The sequence below is a fragment of the Triticum urartu genome, chromosome 6A (genome assembly GCF_056163025.1).
Source record: "Triticum urartu cultivar PI428250 chromosome 6A, HENAU_Tu73, whole genome shotgun sequence".
NCBI lineage: Eukaryota > Viridiplantae > Streptophyta > Magnoliopsida > Poales > Poaceae > Triticum > Triticum urartu.
Window position 1 is genome coordinate 589,672,841 of NC_141878.1, and position 19,355 is coordinate 589,692,195.

Below are 19,355 nucleotides of genomic sequence, written 5' to 3' on the forward strand. Positions count from 1 at the left end.
TCAGGGCCTTGGACAGAAACAAGCAATCCACCTCCATCTGAATTGGTCTTATGTCGGAATTGAACGAGAAGATAAGAAAATGTATATCGGTCGAAAAAAGATATTTTAAGTAACGTAAAATTGCGAATGTAAAAATATAATATAAAATATGTTGGGGACCGTAGTAATTTCAAAAAATTTCCTACGCACACACAAGATCATGGTGATGCATAGCAATGAGAGGGGAGAGTGTGTCAACGTACCCTCGTAGACCGAAAGCGGAAGCGTTAGCACAACGCGGTTGATGTAGTCGTACGTCTTCATGATCTGACCGATCAAGTACCGAACGTACGACACCTCCGAGTTCAGCGCACGTTCAGCTCGATGACGTCCCTCAAACTCCGATCTAGCCGAGCTTTGAGCGAGAGCTCCGTCAGCACGATGGCGTGGTGACGACGATGATGTTCTACCGACGCAGGGTTTCGCCTAAGCACCGCTACTATATTATCGAGGTGGATTATGGTGGAGGGCGGCACCGCACACGGCTAAGAGATCAAGAAATCAATTGTTGTGTCTAGAGGTGCCACCCTGCCCCTGTATATAAAGGAGCAAGGGGGGAGAGGCGGCCGGCCAGGAGGAGGCGTGCCAGGGAGGAGTCCTACTCCCGGTGGGAGTAGGACTCCCTCCTTTCCTAGTTGGAGTAGGAGAAGGGGGAAGGAGGAGGGAGAGAGGAAGGAAAGGGGGGCGCCACCCCCCTCCTTGTTCTATTCGGACTAGAAGGGGAGGGGGCGCGCGGCCTGCCCTGGCCGCCCCTCCTCTTCTCCACTAAGGCCCATCTTGGCCCATTAAACCCCCGGGGGGGTTCAGGTAACCCCCGGTACTCCGGTAAAATCCCGATTTCAACCGGAACACTTCCGATATCCAAATATAGGCTTCCAATATATCAATCTTTATGTCTCGACCATTTCGAGACTCCTCTTCATGTACGTGATCACATCCGGGACTCCGAACAATCTTCGGTACATCAAAACACATAAAATCATAGTATAACCGTCATCGAACTTTAAGCGTGCGGACCCTACGGGTTCGAGAACTATGTAGACATGACCGAGACACGTCTCCGGTCAATAACCAATAGCGGAACCTGGATGCTCATATTGACTCCTACATATTCTACGAAGATCTTTATCGGTCAACCGCATAACAACATACGTTGTTCCCTTTGTCATCGGTATGTTACTTGCCCAAGATTCGATCGTCGGTATCTTAATACCTAGTTCAATCTCGTTACCTGCAAGTCTCTTTACTCGTTTTGTAATACATCATCTCGCAACTATCTCATTAGTTGCAATGCTTGCAAGGCTTATAGTGATGTGCATTACCGAGAGGGCCCAGAGATACCTCTCCGACAATCGGAGTGACAAATCCTAATCTCGAAATACGCCAACCCAACAAGTACCTTCGGAGACACCTGTAGAGCACCTTTATAATCACCCAGTTACGTTGTGACGTTTGGTAGCACACAAAGTGTTCCTCCGGTAAACGAGAGTTGCATAATCTCATAGTCATAGGAACATGTATAAGTCATGGAGAAAGCAATAGCAGAATACTAAACGATCGAGTGCTAAGTTAACGGAATGGGTCAAGTCAATCACATCATTCTCCTAATGATGTGATCCCGTTAATCAAATGACAACTCATGTCAATGGCTAGGAAACATAACCATCTTTGATCAATGAGCTAGTCAAGTAGAGGCATACTAGTGACACTCTGTTTGTCCATGTATTCACACAAGAATTATGTTTTCGGTTAATACAATTCTAGCATGAATAATATTATCATGATATAAGGAAATAAATAATAACTTTATTATTGCCTCTAGGGCATATTTCCTTCAAACTATACATATAAATGTAAAATTTGTAGTTTTATAGGTGCTACTTTTGTTCTGAATATTTATATATTTTACAGTACTATACGCATATCAATTGTTATTTTCAATATAATATGAAAATAGCAAATAGATTTAGCTTAGTTACCATCTCTTCTTGCAAATACGACTAACAAAATTATCTGTTTGAATTATTCTTTTTTCTTGTGGGTGGTGTAACCTGTTGGAAAAGCAAGAGATGAAATGCACCATGTTGGCCTTGGTCATCAAGCAGGGGCGGAGCTAGGAATTGTTTTCCATTGGATTCACTCACTAACTTGTTATAAAAATTTGGTATGAATTAGTTAAATGTAAAGTGAAATTTTATACCATCTCACAACCATATTATAGCACTAGGATAGTGTATTGGAGCTTGAGCTCATCTACACCCATTGTGAAAATTAAATTCGAAAAAATAGTAGCAAACATAAAAGAAACTCTTTTTTTGCATCAAAGATGCTCAAGTGTACCAGGTGCTTCCAAACTTTCAGGGTGAGATGCTCTGGACAAAATAAACAAAACCGGACCTCTCAAAAAGCTTTAGAAATAGACATTTTGAAGCAATTTTGTTTGTTATGTACAGAGCACCACGACAGTCATTGTGGAAGCAAATTTTGGATGCACCCAGAACATTGGACCATCTTTGAATTCCAGATATTTCAGATTTTATTTCATTTACTATTTTTTCGAATTTTTTGTCCACTGAGAGTAGATGAGATCGGGCTCCTGTAGAAATTTTCAATATGATATCGCTTATCCAATGTTGTGCTACATTAAAAACTGAATACTGCCATCATAAGGAAACTGATCTAAATTAATTTTCTACGAAAAAGGCTTCAGAAGACTACCTGCAGTGACATTTGATGCGTTTTGCCTACATCTTTATCTTAATCTGGTGATCGATTTCTCTTCGAGAAATGGCAACCCATGGTATAGATCAATCAAGTACGTAAAAGAAGTAATTAGAAAACTACGGCATGTAGAATAGAGAGGAGATTTGAGGACGACTCAGTACCTCAAATTTGGTCTACAACTGCAGGCATGATCGCCGCTTCCGACCAGAAGGGGTGGGAGATCGCAAAGTTTTATAACTTTGTTGGCTCAGTGTTGGTCGAGGCGAACAGAAGAGGGTAGATCGAGTTGAGGTATTGAGGAAGCGACAGAAAAAATAAAGGGTCTGTTGCGGCTGGCGGCTGGTATAGGAGAATAGGAATTGGGGCAGGAAGCCACGAACAAGCCTAGGAGGCTCCACGGAAGGTTTTACTTTGTGGGCTTTTGGGCTTCTCATCAAGCGATGCAAGTCGATGGGTTCAATCCTTATTTTTTACCGGGTTCAAGTACGTACGTATATGTGTATACATACCTGGACAGGACAAATCGTTGGTTCAGCTGAACCCAATGCTCCTGTGCTGGCTCCGCCCCTGTCATCAAGACGTCAACTTTGATGTGTGTTGCCCGTTTGTGCTCTCGGCCAACAATACCATACAGAGCGCCTAGCTTGTACAATGTAATGAGATATACCTCTGTCGGTCGACCCAACCGTAATTCCGTGTCATACACACCAACGCTCGAACTTTGTGTTGATTAACAATGATGATAAAATAATTTCTAATTTGTATTAAAATTTTATACTTATGTTAATTAAGTTTACATGCTTGTGACTTTTTACTACTTAGCATCATTAACTTTGTAATAATATTTATGATTATATATTAAGGTAAAACAAAATCTTATATAATCTTAATATTTATCAATGAAAATTTATTTGGCTACATTTAAATTGGATTTTTACTAGCATAAATTGTGTTAATTTAAGGCATTGTTGTTTTAAAAGATCTTTCGATAGACTAAACCATCTTAAGTAGAAAAAAAATTATTTTATGCCTATGCATAATTTGTGGCATTTACATGAATTATAGTCTATACATACATATGTGTGAGGCCGCATATATGTTAGTATCCTTCAATGCCTTGGTACCGAGGTCTACAGCGTATGGTCTAAGATATATATCTTGCTAGTGGTTTCTAGTGGTTATTATGGTTTTCGTAAATTGCGAAGTATAGAGCCAGAGTATTTAATGTTCTCAAGTGGATATTGTGGTTGAATTGTTGGCATTTTTTTTCTCAGTCTCGATCAAATATGTCTTACATCTTCACATGGGGTCAATAATCTCATGGCAACTCATGGTTGTTACGTTGTTCGTATTGAAATAGCATCAGTTTTAACAAAGATGGAAGCTTTCTAGCTACTTTTCTTTTTCTAAATTATGCGACAAATATGCATTCTAAGGTGGAAAATTGAAGTCTGCAATTAAGTAAGAAGTTAACAATGTTTTATAACATATGTGCTAGTTACCATGATGGAATTGGTTGTCATAAGCTATCAAGTATTCTAGGCTTTTGATAGGAGCTCCTCAACATGAGCACTAGTGTTCTTGGATGCTTATGGAGACCGGACGTATTCTTCCAAATTACTACATACGTACAAGTTGTGCCCAAATGGAAGCACACCCGACGACGCACGAGCTTGATCCAGCTTGTGCCGACACCAAAATTGTTGAATAAAAAAAATACATACGTACAAGTTTGCACAATACCAAGAACAAAAATATGTACTATTCCTACAATTTTTTCGGTACTTAAACCCGGAGAGTCGTCGTCTCGTTAGCACCAAGCCAACAACAGATGGACGGCAATGCACGTCCACCATACCCCATCCTTTCTTCCCTTCTCTCCAACACTCTCCACGTACGGCAACGCACCTCTCCTCATTCCTCCATCTCTCCCTTCTGCTAGCTCCGATGCAGCCATGCCTCTACGGGGCTAAATTTCGTGTTTTGACCCTTCTGCGATATAAATTCAGGATCTGACCTCGGTTGGGAAAAAATTCGGGATTTGACCCTTTCGCTACCGCCAGGGGACCTGGCGGTAGGGTGCGGCGGAGGGGGACGGCGGCCGTTTGCCCGTGCTGACGTGGATTAGTACCCTACCACCAGGGCCCCTGGCGGTAGCCCGTCTAACCCTACCACCATAACCCCTGGCGGTAGGGTGTGGCTGGGTTTTACCTTCGCAAAGTTTCTGTAACGAAATATGGAAGTGCCCTGGCGGTAGGTTCACCCTACCGCCAGGGGGGTTGGCGGTAGGCTGTGTGACCCTACCGCCAGGGTCTTTGGCGGTAGGGTCCTGTGTTTTATTGTTTCAAGTTCATTTGCTTGCTTCTTTTCAAAAACAATATCACAGCAATATGACAGCAAGTTTCACAAATATGACAGCAATATCACATATCTTAAACAATTAAACTTGGCATCCCATACACATTAACAAAACTTGAAGTGCATAGAACATTTCAAACGAACTTCAACTAATTAGTAAACGGAGTTCCACATAGTTTCACAAATAGCAAACACATAGATCCACAAATAGCAAACACATAGTTCCATGTAGTTTCACAACCACTGGAAAAGTTCAAACCAAATAGCAATCACTAGACAACCCAACCACAAGAGCCAAGTATCCAAGAGATGAATCAGTTGCTCCTTCCCCTCTTGGAGGTACGGCCTCATTACTCTTTGAACGAGTCTCTTCAGTCTTCTTCTTGGGCCGTCGAGTAACCGGTCTCTGTAAAGGGTCTGGACTCAGCAAATCATTCTTCTTCGGATTCCTCTTTGGCAGCTGAGGTGGTTGAGATGATTGAGTTGGTGGAAGTCCATAATCTTCATCGTACTCCTCCTCCCCGTTGCTCTCCTCCTCCTCCTCCTCCTCAACCAACCTAGACGACGAGGGAACATGGCTCAATGAGCCGTTGTGACCCTGTGTGGCTACAGGCCGATAAGCTTCAACCAACCCAGCTCCAGCACACCCAAGCAGCCCTACTAGCTTGCGACAACGCTTCACGAACTTCTGCACTCACAATGAAACAAGGGCATAATAAGTACCAGGTTTATGATTGCAAGTGAACAAGATGCATCTGTTCCGAGGAGGCTAAAATTCTACCTTCATCGTCCCCCTCATTTTGTTCTCAGATTGTACGCTCCCAGGGGCATCACCTAGTGCATCTGAGGCTTTAAAGATGCATCTGTTCAGCTCACCAGACTACAACGACATAAGTCGGTCACGATGACGAATAAAATAATTTAAATACAACCGTCGGTTCAGACTTACCACTCTGTTGATGAGGGGTGCAAACTCCCTAAATCCACTGTGCATGTCTCTGATGCCGGTCTGGTAGGCCTCTTCCTCGGGGGTCATCCCTCTCCAGCTCCACGATGTCTTCCTCCGTCCACCTAGGCCTAAGATGAAGACGGTGCTTCGGGCCATCATCGTACCACCTCATGTGTCGGTCCAGGTAAGCATCCCAGTCAGTCACTTTCCTCTCCACATCTTTCCGGTACCTCCGTCGATTCCACTCCGTCACATGAGTTTTATGCTCCTCTCCCAGTCTGTGATCGACTGACTTCTGCCGGCTCATCCTGCAAGGCATAGGCCACAAGAAACATCATAATAAAGTCGCCATGCAATGAAATCATGGGCACGGAGAACAAAGCGCTCATAGGTGGAGCGCGTGGCCGCCGGTATCGATGGCGGGCCCGGTGGGTTATGCTGATACACCCCAAACTGCGTGGCCACATGGTGTGGCAAGTGCCACTTGACGGCGTACACACAGATCATGGGCACGATGCACCGCCAGAGACCACGGTACGCATCGCACATCACGTTCAGATCGAAGTCCCACTCTCGGTCATGATACGGCCACCATTTTACCTATTACATATACGTTGGTAAGTTCCCACTCTCGGTCAAAAGTGGAATCAAAGAGAAAGGTATTGAGCGAGTTCATATACCTGCGTATGCGTCAAAGCGTCCAACTCGTTGATGTAGGTCTTGTACGAAGTCTTGTTTAGGCCCGTGTAGAGTTTGACAACGTCCCACTCGTAAGCTACGGTGGGGTGTCGAGTCTCATCGCCGTCTTCGCTATAGGCACCCCATGGGCGTCTTGGCAACTTCTCCGGACGCCCCATCGGCAGCCGCTCCCACATCCAAATGGGGAAGGCCCAGACAAAGCCACCCATATTGGACTTGCCTCCCGTCCTCTGTGTTGCGTCGTCAAGCTGCAAAACATCAAATAATGATCAGATACAACAAAATGTCATGGACATACTTTCGTAGGTAGGCAATTAGATGCTCTCTTATCGAATGGTATAGGTAGGCGAGAGATGCGGTCCCCCAACTGTACCCTGCATCCCAGTCCGCTAGGAAGAACAGATACGACTAGTTGGCAGAGTTCCCGGAGCTATCTAGAAACACGACCTCCGTGAGAAGATACCACAGGTAGGCCCTAGCGTACCACTCCACAGTCGTCTCATCGGCGTCTTCGGGGCATGTCTTCCGGTGCTCCGAGAGCCAGGGCAACGACACACCATATTTACGGTTACCCTTAGCACCGGGGCAGTCGCCGATGAGGGTGGTAACCCTCTGCTGCCAGTTGGTCCTCTCCACTCTCCCGGTGAGTGCATGACCCTCGATCGGCATGGCAGTAATCTGAAGGAAATATGCCCTAGAGGCAATAATAAAGTTATTATTTATTTCCTTATATCATGATAAATGTTTATTATTCATGCTAGAATTGTATTAACCGGAAATATAATACATGTGTGAATACATAGACAAACAGAGTGTCACTAGTATGCGAAAATGCCTAACGGCGGACGAGCACTATGAGGACTTTATCCAGTCCGTCTGTTTTACATATTGGCCATCTTCATCACGGTATTTGCGGGAGATGTCCCCCCCGTAGACGATTCCAGCCCACGTATTCTGGTTGCCAGCTATGGCGTTGTAGCGACAGAATCTAGCTCTGTGTTGATGTACCAGGTACACTCGAGCATGCGCATGCAGCAAAAAGTGGGTCGCCCATATGGACAGTTGTTCGCCGTCGCACGTGAGCCACTCCATTAATCCCCCGTCACTGCTATGGTTCAATATGTACAGACAATGCTTCATTAACAGCATATTAGCGCGAGATGGACCAGATTCAATCAAAGACCACCAGCTGTTGATCGACCAGCTTCAATCAAGTACCAGCACTCTTTTGTTTTGCCAACGACTACATCATGTAGTATAATCAAAGGAGTTAGCGGTTGGATAATCACAATAGCCCGCGAACTATCGTACTTAATCACAATCAGTCCCCGTTTTAGGCATGGGTTCCACCATGATTTTGTGCCTCGGTAATTAAACATGTTTTTTGTTTTTACCAGCACACCGTGTAATTTGTTGGTTAGGGCCGTGGAGGTCAAGATTCGCAATGGGCCGGATGGAACAGCTGCCATCACACTGTTTTCGTCACGTCTCGACGTACAAAAAGTTGCCTGATGGCCCACCACACATCAATTCTTATCAGTGGGGTCTAGCCATCTTCAAACTCTTGTTCTGTGACCATGTGATGCACCAGCTTGTGGAATTCACTCTTGAAATCAGACTTCTTGCTCCATAAAAGCCCCATAGATTCTTTTGCTTTCTTCAGCACATGCCATTTACATCACCTGTGAGTGGTGTTAGGCATTTCTGCTTCTATAGCCAACTCCATCGATCGTGCCTAGTCTGCAAATAAATGGATAATTTCATCATGTCAGAGTCTTACAGCGTGAACATCATTCTAACCTTAAAAAAATTCAGAACTGTTTTCAACTACAGCCGTACCGGTTAAAATTGTTTGCGGGTGTTTGCCGCCAACCATCCTGATGAATTCACGGAAAACCCACTTGAATGTGTCCTCCTTTTCATCCCTCAACATGACACCTCCAAAAATAATGCTCTGGAAGTGATTGTTTACTCCAACAAACAGTCCAAATGGCATATCATATAGATTTGTCCTATATGTTGTATCGAATGTCACAACATCTCCGAAACACCTGTACTGTTCTACACTGCGGCCGTTTACCCACATAAGTGTTTTTATTCTGCTCTCATCATCAACCTGGACAGTATAGTTGAATTCTGGATCGTTTGCCTTCATCTCTGCTAGTATGTCCATTGTCTTCCGAGCATCTGAATCAGACTGTTCTTTGTTCAGCTTGCAGCACAGCGTCCTCAGCGACCTTTTTGTAAATGGCACATTGTCTACTGATCCAAAAAAACTTCCAACTATGCTAAAAACCTTTCCAAGGCTAACATTATTTTCTCTTAGCTGCCTAACAAGATCTTTAGCGTAGCGATCAATGAGCCTGTGTGAAGGCCAGTGCATTTTCTCGCCACAAGTACTTGACAGAGAGTGGTTGTGAAGCGGCCTATGCTCTGAAATATACCATCCATTGTCATCCGACCTCAGTAGCCTGATCCTCGCAGCACAGCCGCACCTAGTTGATCTTGTATTCTCCCTCTCCGGTTTACCCCTGCAAATGGACATGGAATGAATTGTCAGTACAAAACATTTTTGTTCGGACAGTACTTCGTGTTTCCTTCTCATGGACAGAAATATTTAGAAACGCACCGCGCATCCACATACAATCTCCTGCATGCACTTGACCCTCTCCACATTTAGCCTGCTTTTCGAATACCTTATGCCAAATCCAACCTCCTACGAATATAGATTGTAGAATTGATACGCCTCATCCAGTGAATCAAATGAAGTGCCGACTGCTAGGTTGACTACATTGCCATCTTGTTTACTTATGAACGCCCTCATGGATAGTTCAAGAGCACTTTTCCGGTTCGGATTTAGCTCTCGCTCCGCAGGGGCTTTCCTGATCCTTACTCTGTCGTGGTCCAATTATAAGTTTAGTTATTCGCACATATTAGAAAAATCAAATCAGCTTTAGAAGTGCAACACACCAAAACAAATCCCCATTGCCTGACTACAAACATGATGCTCATATAAACATCTTCATCAGTCTACAAAAAACTTGTAGAAATTGAGACCGAACACCCTGGTTAAATTTTAGGAACTAGGTAAATCTACCGTAAATTCCTACAGATCATACAGCTAGGCAAGCCTGACATCCAAGCTACACATATGCCAAACAGATAAACAAAATAAACTAAGTACTAATACCTGCGTGTCCATCCGCTGGTAGCCTCCGAGCACACTTGCAAAAGCCGGTCCTCGCCAGATCCTGCATTTCCGCCGCCGCTGTAGAGGTCTCCGGCACGGCGAATGTCGCCCTCAGCGACGCTGATAGATGCCTGGGATTCCATAGGGCGCCCAAAATCAGTCCCCCCCATCTGCCCATGGCTAATCCTGCGTGCAAAAAATGCGACCAAGAAATCTTAGGAAACCGCAGCGACTACATACAATAACCAAGCGGATCTAATCATACCTTCAGCTAGAGGGAGATTAAGTGGCATTTTAATTACCTCTTTTCTGAATCACCCTGGGGCGGCACGAACAGGTCCATGGAGCCCTATCTAAGGTCTGGATCTGGAGGAAGAAGACGAGCTGGAGAGAGGAGCAGCAGGCGTCGCTTGGATCTTGGTCGCCCCGTCTCGATCCGGAGGAAGAAGACGAGCTGGACAGAGGAGCAGCAGTCGTCGCTTCGACCTGGGTCGCCACTGACGGACCGACCCTACTTTTGATTAATGAATAGCTGAACAGTTTGGTGTGGACAAGCTGTCCCACAACCTGGGTCACGTGATCTTGCAAATGCACCAAAGGAGCTGCACCAGTACCACATCGCGCTGTTCGCTGGTCCAGCCTCAAATCCACGAAACATTTGTTCCAAATCAATACGCCTAAGGCCCCTACCACCTATCCCTATCGATAGAGCATGGGGGGACAGCGACTTGACGTTTGCTCATCTCCATGAATCCACCTGCGGCCAAGATTAAGTCCGCACAAGCCCGCGTCCACCGAAAAGTTGCTTCGCACTAGTATGCCTCTACTTGACTAGCTCGTTGATCAAAGATGGTTATGTTTTCTAACCATAGACATGAGTTGTCATTTGATTAACGGGATCACATCATTAGGAGAATGATGTGATTGACTTGACCCTTTTCGTTAGCTTAGCACTTGATCGCTTAGTTTGTTGCTATTGCTTTCTTCATGACTTATACATGTTCCTATGACTATGAGATTATGCAACTCCCGTTTACCGGAGGAACACTTTGTGTGCTACCAAACGTCACAACGTAACTGGGTGATTATAAAGGTGCTCTACAGGTGTCTCCGAAGGTACTTGTTGGGTTGGCGTATTTCGAGATTAGGATTTGTCACTCCGATTGTCGGGGAGGTATCTCTGGGCCCTCTCGGTAATGCACATCACATAAGCCTTGCAAGCATTGCAACTAATAAGTTAGTTGCGGGATGATGTATTACAGAACGAGTAAAGAGACTTGCCGGTAACGAGATTGAACTAGGTATTGAGATACCGACGATCAAATCTCGGGCAAGTAACATACCGATGACAAAGGGAACAACGTATGTTGTTATGCGGTCTGAACGATAAAAGATCTTCGTAGAATATGTGGGAGCCAATATGAGCATCCAGGTTCCGCTATTGGTTATTGATCGGAGACGTGTCTCGGTCATGTCTACATTGTTCTCGAACCCGTAGGGTCCGCACGCTTAACATCACGATGACAATTTCATTATGAGTTTATATATTTTGATGTACTGAAGGTTTTTCAGAGTCCCGGATATGATCACGGACATGACGAGGAGTCTCGAAATGGTCGAGACATAAAGATTGATATATTGGACGGCTATATTCGGACACCGTAAGTGTTTCGGGTGATTTCGGAGAAAACCGGAGTGCCGGAAGGGTTACCGGACCCCCCCGGGGAAGTATTGGGCCTTAGTGGGCCTGAGGGGAGAGAGAGGGCAGCAGCCCAGGAGGTGGCGCGCCCCCTCCCATGGGGAGTCCGAATTGGACTAGGGGAGGGGGGAGCAGCCCCTCTTTCCCTCCCCCTCTCCCTCTCATTCCTTCCCCCTTCCCTCTTCCTAGTTGGACTAGGAAAGGGGAGTCCTACTCCTACTAGGAGGAGGACTCCCCCCTCCTCGGCGCGCCTCAAGGGCCGGCCGGCCTCCCCCTTGCTCCTTTATATACAGGGGCAGGGGGCACCTCTAGACACACAAGTTGATCTTCGTGATCGTTCTCTTAGCCGTGTGCCGTGCCCCCCTCCACCATAATCCTCGATAATATTGTAGCGGTGCTTAGGCGAAGCCCTGCGACGGTAGGACATCAAGATCTTCACCACGCCATCGTGCTGACGGAACTCTTCCCCGACACTTTGCTGGATCGGAGTCCGGGGATCATCATCGAGCTGAACGTGTGCTAGAACTCGGAGGTGCCATAGAGATCGGTCGGGACGTACGACTACATCAATCGCGTTGTGCTAACGCTTCCGCTTCCGGTCTACGAGGGTACGTAGACAACACTCTCCCCTCTCGTTGCTATGCATCACCATGATCTTGCGTGTGCGTAGGAATATTTTTGAAATTACTACGTTCCCTAACAGTGGTATCAGAGCCAGGTTTTATGTGTTGATGTTGTGCACGAGTAGAACACAAGTGAGTTGTGGGCGATATAAGGCATACTGCTTACCAGCATGTCATACTTTGGTTCGACGGTATTGTTGCATGAAGCGGCCCGGACCGACATTACGCGTACGCTTACGCGAGACTGGTTCTACCGACGTGCTTTGCACACAGGTGGCTGGCGGGTGTCAGTTTCTCCAACTTTAGTTGAACCAAGTGTGGCTACGCCCGGTCCTTGCGAAGGTTAAAACAACACCAACTTGACAAACTATCGTTGTGGTTTTGATGCGTAGGTAAGAACGGTTCTTGCTAAGCCCGTAGTAGCCACGTAAAACTTGCAACAACAAAGTAGAGGATGTCTAACTTGTTTTTGCAGGGCATGTTGTGATGTGATATGGTCAAGACATGATGCTAAATTTTATTGTATGAGATGATCATGTTTTGTAATCGAGTTATTGGCAACTGGCAGGAGCCATATGGTTGTCGCTTCATTGTATGCAATGCAATTGCGCTGTAATTCTTTACTTTATCACTAAACGGTAGCGATAGTCGTGGAAGCATAATATTGGCGAGACGACAACGATGCTACGATGGTGATCAAGGTGTCGCTCCGGTGACGATGGTGATCATGACGGTGTTTCGAAGATGGAGATCACAAGCACAAGATGATGATGGCCATATCACATCACTTATATTGATTGCATGTGATGTTTATCTTTTATGCATCTTATCTTGCTTTGATTGATGGTAGCATTATAAGATGATCCCTCACTAAATTATCAAAGTATAAGTGTTCTCCCTGAGTATGCACCGTTGCGAAAGTTCTTTGTGCTGAGACACCACGTGATGACCAGGTGTGATAGACTCTACGTTCAAATAGAACGGGTGCAAAACAGTTGCACACGCGGAATACTCAGGTTTAACTTGACGAGCCTAGCATATAACAGATATGGCCTCGGAACACGGAGACTGAAAGGTCGAGCGTGAATCATATAGTAGATATGATCAACATATTGATGTTCACCATTGATACTACTCCATCTCACGTGATGATCGGACATGGTTTAGTTGATTTGGATCACGTGATCACTTAGAGGATTAGAGGGATATCTTTCTAAGTGGGAGTTCTTAAGTAATATGATTAATTGAAGGTACTTCGGAGATGGAGATCGCAAGTACAAGAAGATGATGGCCATATCACATCACTTATATTGATTGCATGTGATGTTTATCTTTTATGCATCTTATCTTGCTTTGATTGACAGTAGCATTATAAGATGATCTCTCACTAAATTATCAAGAAGTGTTCTCCCTGAGTTTGCACCATTGCCAAAGTTCGTCGTGCCCAGACACCACGTGATGATAGGGTGTGATAAGCTCTACGTCCATCTACAACGGGTGCAAGCCAGTTTTTGCACACGCAGAATACTCAGGTTAAACTTGACGAGCCTAGCATATGCAGATATGGCCTCGGAACACTGAGACCAAAAGGTCGAGCGTGAATTATATAGTATATATGATCAACATAGCAATGTTCACCATTCAAAACTACTCCATTTCATGTGATGATCGGTTATGGTTTAGTTGATTTGGATCACGTAATCACTTAGAAGATTAGAGGGATGTCTTTCTAAGTGGGAGTTCTTAAGTAATATGATTAATTGAACTTAAATTTATCATGAACTTAGTACCTGATAGTATCTTGCTTGTTTATGTTTGATTGTAGATAGATGGCCCATGCTGTTGTTCCGTTGAATTTTAATGCGTTCCTTGAGAAAGCAAAGTTGAAAGATGATGGTAGCAATTACACGGACTGGGTCCGTAACTTGAGGATTATCCTCATTGCTGCACAGAAGAATTACATCCTGGAAGCATCGTGGGTGCCAGGCCTGCTGTTGGAGCAAAACCAGATGTTATGAACGTCTGGCAGAGCAAAGCTGATGACTACTCGATAGTTCAGTGTGCCATGCTTTACGGCTTAGAATTGGGACTTCAACGACGTTTTGAACGTCATGGAGCATATGAGATGTTCCAGGAGTTGAAGTTAATATTTCAAGCAAATGCCCGGATTGAGAGATATGAAGTCTCCAATAAGTTCTATAGCTGGAAGATGGAGGAGAACAGTTCTGTCAGTGAGCATATACTCAAAATGTCTGGGTATAATAATCACTTGATTCAATTGGGAGTTAATCTTCCAGATGATTGCGTCATTGACAGAATTCTCCAATCACTGCCACCTAGCTACAAGAGCTTCGTGATGAACTATAATATGCAAGGGATGAATAAGACTATTCCCGAGCTCTTCGCAATGCTGAAAGCTGCGGAAGTAGAAATCAAGAAGGAGCATCAAGTGTTGATGGTCAACAAGACCACTGGTTTCAAGAAAAAGGGCAAAGGGAAGAAGAAGGGGAACTTCAAGAAGAACAGCAAGCAAGTTGCTGCTCAAGAGAAGAAACCCAAATATGGACCTAAGCCTGAAACTGAGTGCTTCTACTACAAGCAGACTGGTCACTGGAAGCAGAACTGCCCGAAGTATTTGGTGGATTAGAAGGATGGCAAGGTGAACAAAGGTATATGTGATATACATGTTATTAATGTGTACCTTACTAGAGCTCGCAGTAGCACCTGGGTATTTGATACTGGTTCTGTTGCTAATATTTGCAACTCGAAACAGGGACTATGGATTAAGCGAACACTGGCGAAGGACGAGGTGACGATGCGCGTGGGAAATGGTTCCAAAGTCGATGTGATCGTGATCGGCACGCTACCTCTACATCTACCATAGGGATTAGTATTAGACCTAATAATTGTTATTTGGTGCCAGCGTTGAGTATGAACATTATATCTGGATCTTGTTTAATGCGAGACGGTTATTCATTTAAATCAGAGAATAATGGTTGTTCTATTTATATGAGTAATATCTTTTATGGTCATGCACCCTTGAAGAATGGTCTATTTTTGATGAATCTCGATAGTAGTGATACACATATTCATAATGTTGAAACCAAAAGATGTAGAGTTGATAATGATAGTGCAACTTATTTTTGGCACTGCCGTTTAGGTCATATCGGTATAAAACACATGAAGAAAATCCATACTGATGGACTTTTGGAATCACTTGATTATGAATCACTTGGTACTTGCGAACCATGCCTCATGGGCAAGATGACTAAAACACTGTTCTCCGGTACTATGGAGAGAGCAATAGATTTGTTGGAAATCATACATACAGATGTATGTGGTCCAATGAATGTTGAAGCTCGTAGCGGATATCGTTATTTTCTCACCTTCATAGATGATTTAAGCAGATATGGGTATATCTACTTAATGAAACATAAGTCTGAAACATTTGAAAAGTTCAAAGAATTTCAGAGTGAAGTTGAAAATCATCGTAACAAGAAAATAAAGTTTATACAATCTGATCATGGAGGAGAATATTTGAGTTACGAGTTTGGTCTACATTTGAAACAATGCGGAATAGTTTCGCAACTCACGCCACCCGGAACACCACAGCGTAATGGTGTGTCCGAACGTCGTAATCGTACTTTACTTGATATGGTGTGATCTATGATGTCTCTTACAGATTTACCGCTATCGTTTTGGGGTTATGCTTTAGAGACGGCCGCATTCACGTTAAATAGGGCACCATCAAAATCCGTTGAGACGACGCCTTATGAACTGTGGTTTGGCAAGAACCCAAAGTTGTCGTTTCTGAAAGTTTGGGGCTGCGATGCTTATGTGAAAAAGCTTCAACCTGATGAGCTCGAACCCAAATCGGAGAAATGTGTCTTCATAAGATACCCAAAGGAAACTGTTGGGTACACCTTCTATCACAGATCCGAAGGCAAGACATTTGTCGCTAAGAATGGATCCTTTCTAGAGAAGGAGTTTGCGCACACATGAGAGTTGCATAATACACATTGTCAATATTTATCAATATGACTTTGCGCACACATGAGAGTTGGCATGTTCTTCTAGGAGCCGTTACCAGCTATTTACTCGGGTCATCTCCATCTGTACGTGAACCTATGGGGTCGCGCTTAAGCGGCGGGAGCCCATTCAGTTTTGATCTGATTCAAAATTGGGTGTGGAATTCTAATGGGCCTCAAGTGTTGGCCCAGTGGAGGGGTGATATCCTCGAAAGTGTTTGACCACTCTCATGACCTAGCCACCACCATTTCCACGCTCTCACATCATGTGATCGGATCTAGCAGTATGTCGTCCAACCTTCCTCCCTGTACATGTGGACACCTTGGAGGCGTTGCACCTACGACGCTCTGACGAACTATTTGAGGGAACTATGAAGAACTGTACGAGGGATCCACGAGAAGGAGATGAAGGAAATATGCCCTAGAGACAATAATAATGTTATTATTTTATTTCCTTATATCATGATAAATGTTTATTATTCATGCTAGAATTGTATTATCCGGAAACATAATACTTGTGTGAATACATAGACAAACTAAACGTCACTTGTATGTCTCTACTTGACTAGCTCGTTAATCAAAGATGGTTATGTTTCCTACCATAGACATGTGTTGTCATTTGATTAACGGGATCACATTATTAGGAGAATGATGTGATTGGCATGACCCATTCCATTAGCTTAGCACCCGATCGTTTAGTATGTTGCTATTGCTTTCTTCATAACTTATACATGTTCCTGTGACTATGGGATTATGCAACTCTCGTTTGCTGGCGGAACACTTTGTGTGCTACCAAACGTCACAACGTAACTGGGTGATTATAAAGGTGCTCTACAGGTGTCTCCAAAGGTACACGTTGGGTTGGCGTATTTCGAGATTAGGATTTGTCACTCCAATTGTCGGAGAGGTATCTCTGGGCCCTCTCGGTAATGCACATCACCTAAGCCTTGCAAGCAATGCAACTAATGAGTTAGTTGCGAGATGATGTATTACGGAACGAGTACAGAGACTTGCCAGCAACGAGATTGAACTAGGTATTGAGATACCGACGATCTAATCTCGGACAAGTAACATACCGATGACAAAAGGAACAACGTATGTTGTTATGCGGTCTGACCGATAAAAGATCTTCGTAGAATATGTGGGAGACAATATGAGCATCCAGGTTCCGCTATTGGTTATTGACCGGAGACGTGTCTCGGTCATGTCTACATTGTTCTCGAACCCGTAGGGTCCGCACGCTTAAGGTTTCGATGACAGTTATATTATGAGTTTATTAGTTTTGATGTACCGAAGTTAGTTCGAAGTCCCGGATGTGATCACGGACATAACGAGGAGTCTCGAAATGGTCGAGACATAAAGATTGATATATTGGACGGCTATATTCGGACACCGGAAGTGTTCCGGGGAAGTTTCGGATAAAACCGGAGTACCGGGGGGTTACCGGAACCCCCCGGGGGGTTAATGGGCCTCATGGGCCTAAAGTGGAGAAGAGGAGGGGTGGCCAGGGCAGGCCGCGCGCCCCCTCTCCCCCTAGTCCGAATTGGACAAGGAGGGAGGGGCGGCGCCCCACCTTTCCTTCCTTTCCTCTCTCCCTTCCTTCCCCCTCTCCTACTTGGACAAGGAAAAGGAGGGAGTCCTACTCCCGGTAGGAGTAGGACTCCTCCCTGGCGCGCCTCATCATGGCCGGCCGCCCCTCCCCCTTGCTCCTTTATATACGGGGGCAGGGGGCACCTCTAGACACAACAATTGATCCTTGAGATCTCTTAGCCGTGTGCGGTGACCCCCTCCACCATAATCCTCGATAATATTGTAGCGGTGCTTAGGCGAAGCCCTGCGACGGTAGAACATCAAGATCGTCACCACGCCATCATGCTGACGGAACTCTTCCCTGACACTTTGCTGGATCGGAGTCCGGGGATCGTCATCGAGCTGAACATGTGCTAGAACTCGGAGGTGCCGTAGTTTCGGTGCTTGATCGGTCGGGCCGTGAAGACGTACGACTACATCAACCGCGTTGTTATAACGCTTCCGTTTTCGGTCTATGAGGGTACGTGGACAACACTCTCCCCTCCCGTTGCTATGCATCACCATGATCTTGCGTGTGCGTAGGAAAATTTTTAAATTACTACGTTCCCCAACAAAAAAATGTGTTGGCTGTAGGAAAGATAATGTTGGGGAACGTTGCAGAAAACAAAATTTTTCCTACGGTTTCACCAAGATCCATCTATGAGTTCATCTAGCAACGAGTGATCGGATGCATCTACATACCTTGTAGATCGTGAGCGGAAGCGTTCAAAGAACGGGGATGAGGGAGTCGTACTCGATGTGATTCAAATCACCGGAGATCCTAGCGCCGAACGGACGGCACCTCCGCGTTCAACACACGTACGGTCAGCATGACGTCTCCTCCTTCTTGATCCAGTAAGGGGAAAGGAGAGGTTGAGGAAGATGGCTCCAGCAGCAGCACGACGACGTGGTGGTGGTGGAGAAGCAGTTTCCGACAGGGCTTCGCCGAGCTCGACGGAGGAGGAGGGGGTGTTGGAGGGGAGAGTGAGGCTCCAGGGGCATGGGTGCGGCTGCCCTCCCTCCCCCCCTCTATATATAGGGTCCCCAAGGGGGGGAGGGGCGCCGGCCCTGGAGATCCAATCTCCCAAGGGGGCGGCGGCCAAGGGGGGTGGAGTGCCCCCAAGGCAAGTGGGGCGCCCCCCACCCTAGGGTTCCCAACCCTAGGCGCAGGGGGAAGGCCCAAGGGGGCGCACCAGCCCACTAGGGGCTGGTTCCCCTCCCACTTCAGCCCATGGGGCCCTCCGGGATAGGTGGCCCCACCCGGTGGACCCCCGGGACCCTTCCGGTGGTCCCGGTACAATACCGGTGACCCCGAAACTTGTCCCGATGGCCGAAATAACACTTCCTATATATAATTCTTTATCTCCGGACCATTCCAAAACTCCTCGTGACATCCGGGATCTCATCCGAGACTCCGAACAACTTTCGGGTTACTACATATTCATATCCCTACAACCCTAGAGTCACCGAACCTTAA

At 45.5% G+C, this 19,355-nt stretch overlaps 2 protein-coding genes across 3 annotated transcripts; both read right to left on the minus strand.

The window, feature by feature from the left end:
* Nucleotides 1–6,330: 6,330 nt before the first annotated feature.
* On the minus strand, nt 6,331–7,438 carry LOC147966753 (serine/threonine-protein phosphatase 7 long form homolog). Its single transcript, XM_087530943.1, has 4 exons — nt 7,254–7,438; nt 7,068–7,143; nt 6,751–7,017; nt 6,331–6,378 (listed from the first exon to the last, which is right to left on the minus strand). The coding sequence occupies exons 1-4, from the start codon at nt 7,436–7,438 to the stop codon at nt 6,331–6,333; spliced, it is 576 nt and encodes a 191-aa protein (XP_087387069.1).
* A 501-nt stretch (nt 7,439–7,939) lies between these two features.
* On the minus strand, nt 7,940–10,583 carry LOC147966754 (protein FAR1-RELATED SEQUENCE 11-like). Of its 2 annotated transcripts, XM_087529087.1 has the most exons (5): nt 10,262–10,583; nt 9,960–10,145; nt 9,399–9,663; nt 8,609–9,300; nt 7,940–8,509 (listed from the first exon to the last, which is right to left on the minus strand). In XM_087529087.1, the coding sequence occupies exons 3-5, from the start codon at nt 9,443–9,445 to the stop codon at nt 8,505–8,507; spliced, it is 744 nt and encodes a 247-aa protein (XP_087385213.1). In that variant the 5' UTR covers nt 9,446–9,663; nt 9,960–10,145; nt 10,262–10,583; the 3' UTR covers nt 7,940–8,504. The 2 variants fall into 2 exon arrangements, with proteins under 2 accessions (XP_087385213.1, XP_087385214.1); XM_087529088.1 differs by having other exon boundaries at nt 9,399–10,145.
* Between the last annotated feature and the right edge of the window lie 8,772 nt (nt 10,584–19,355).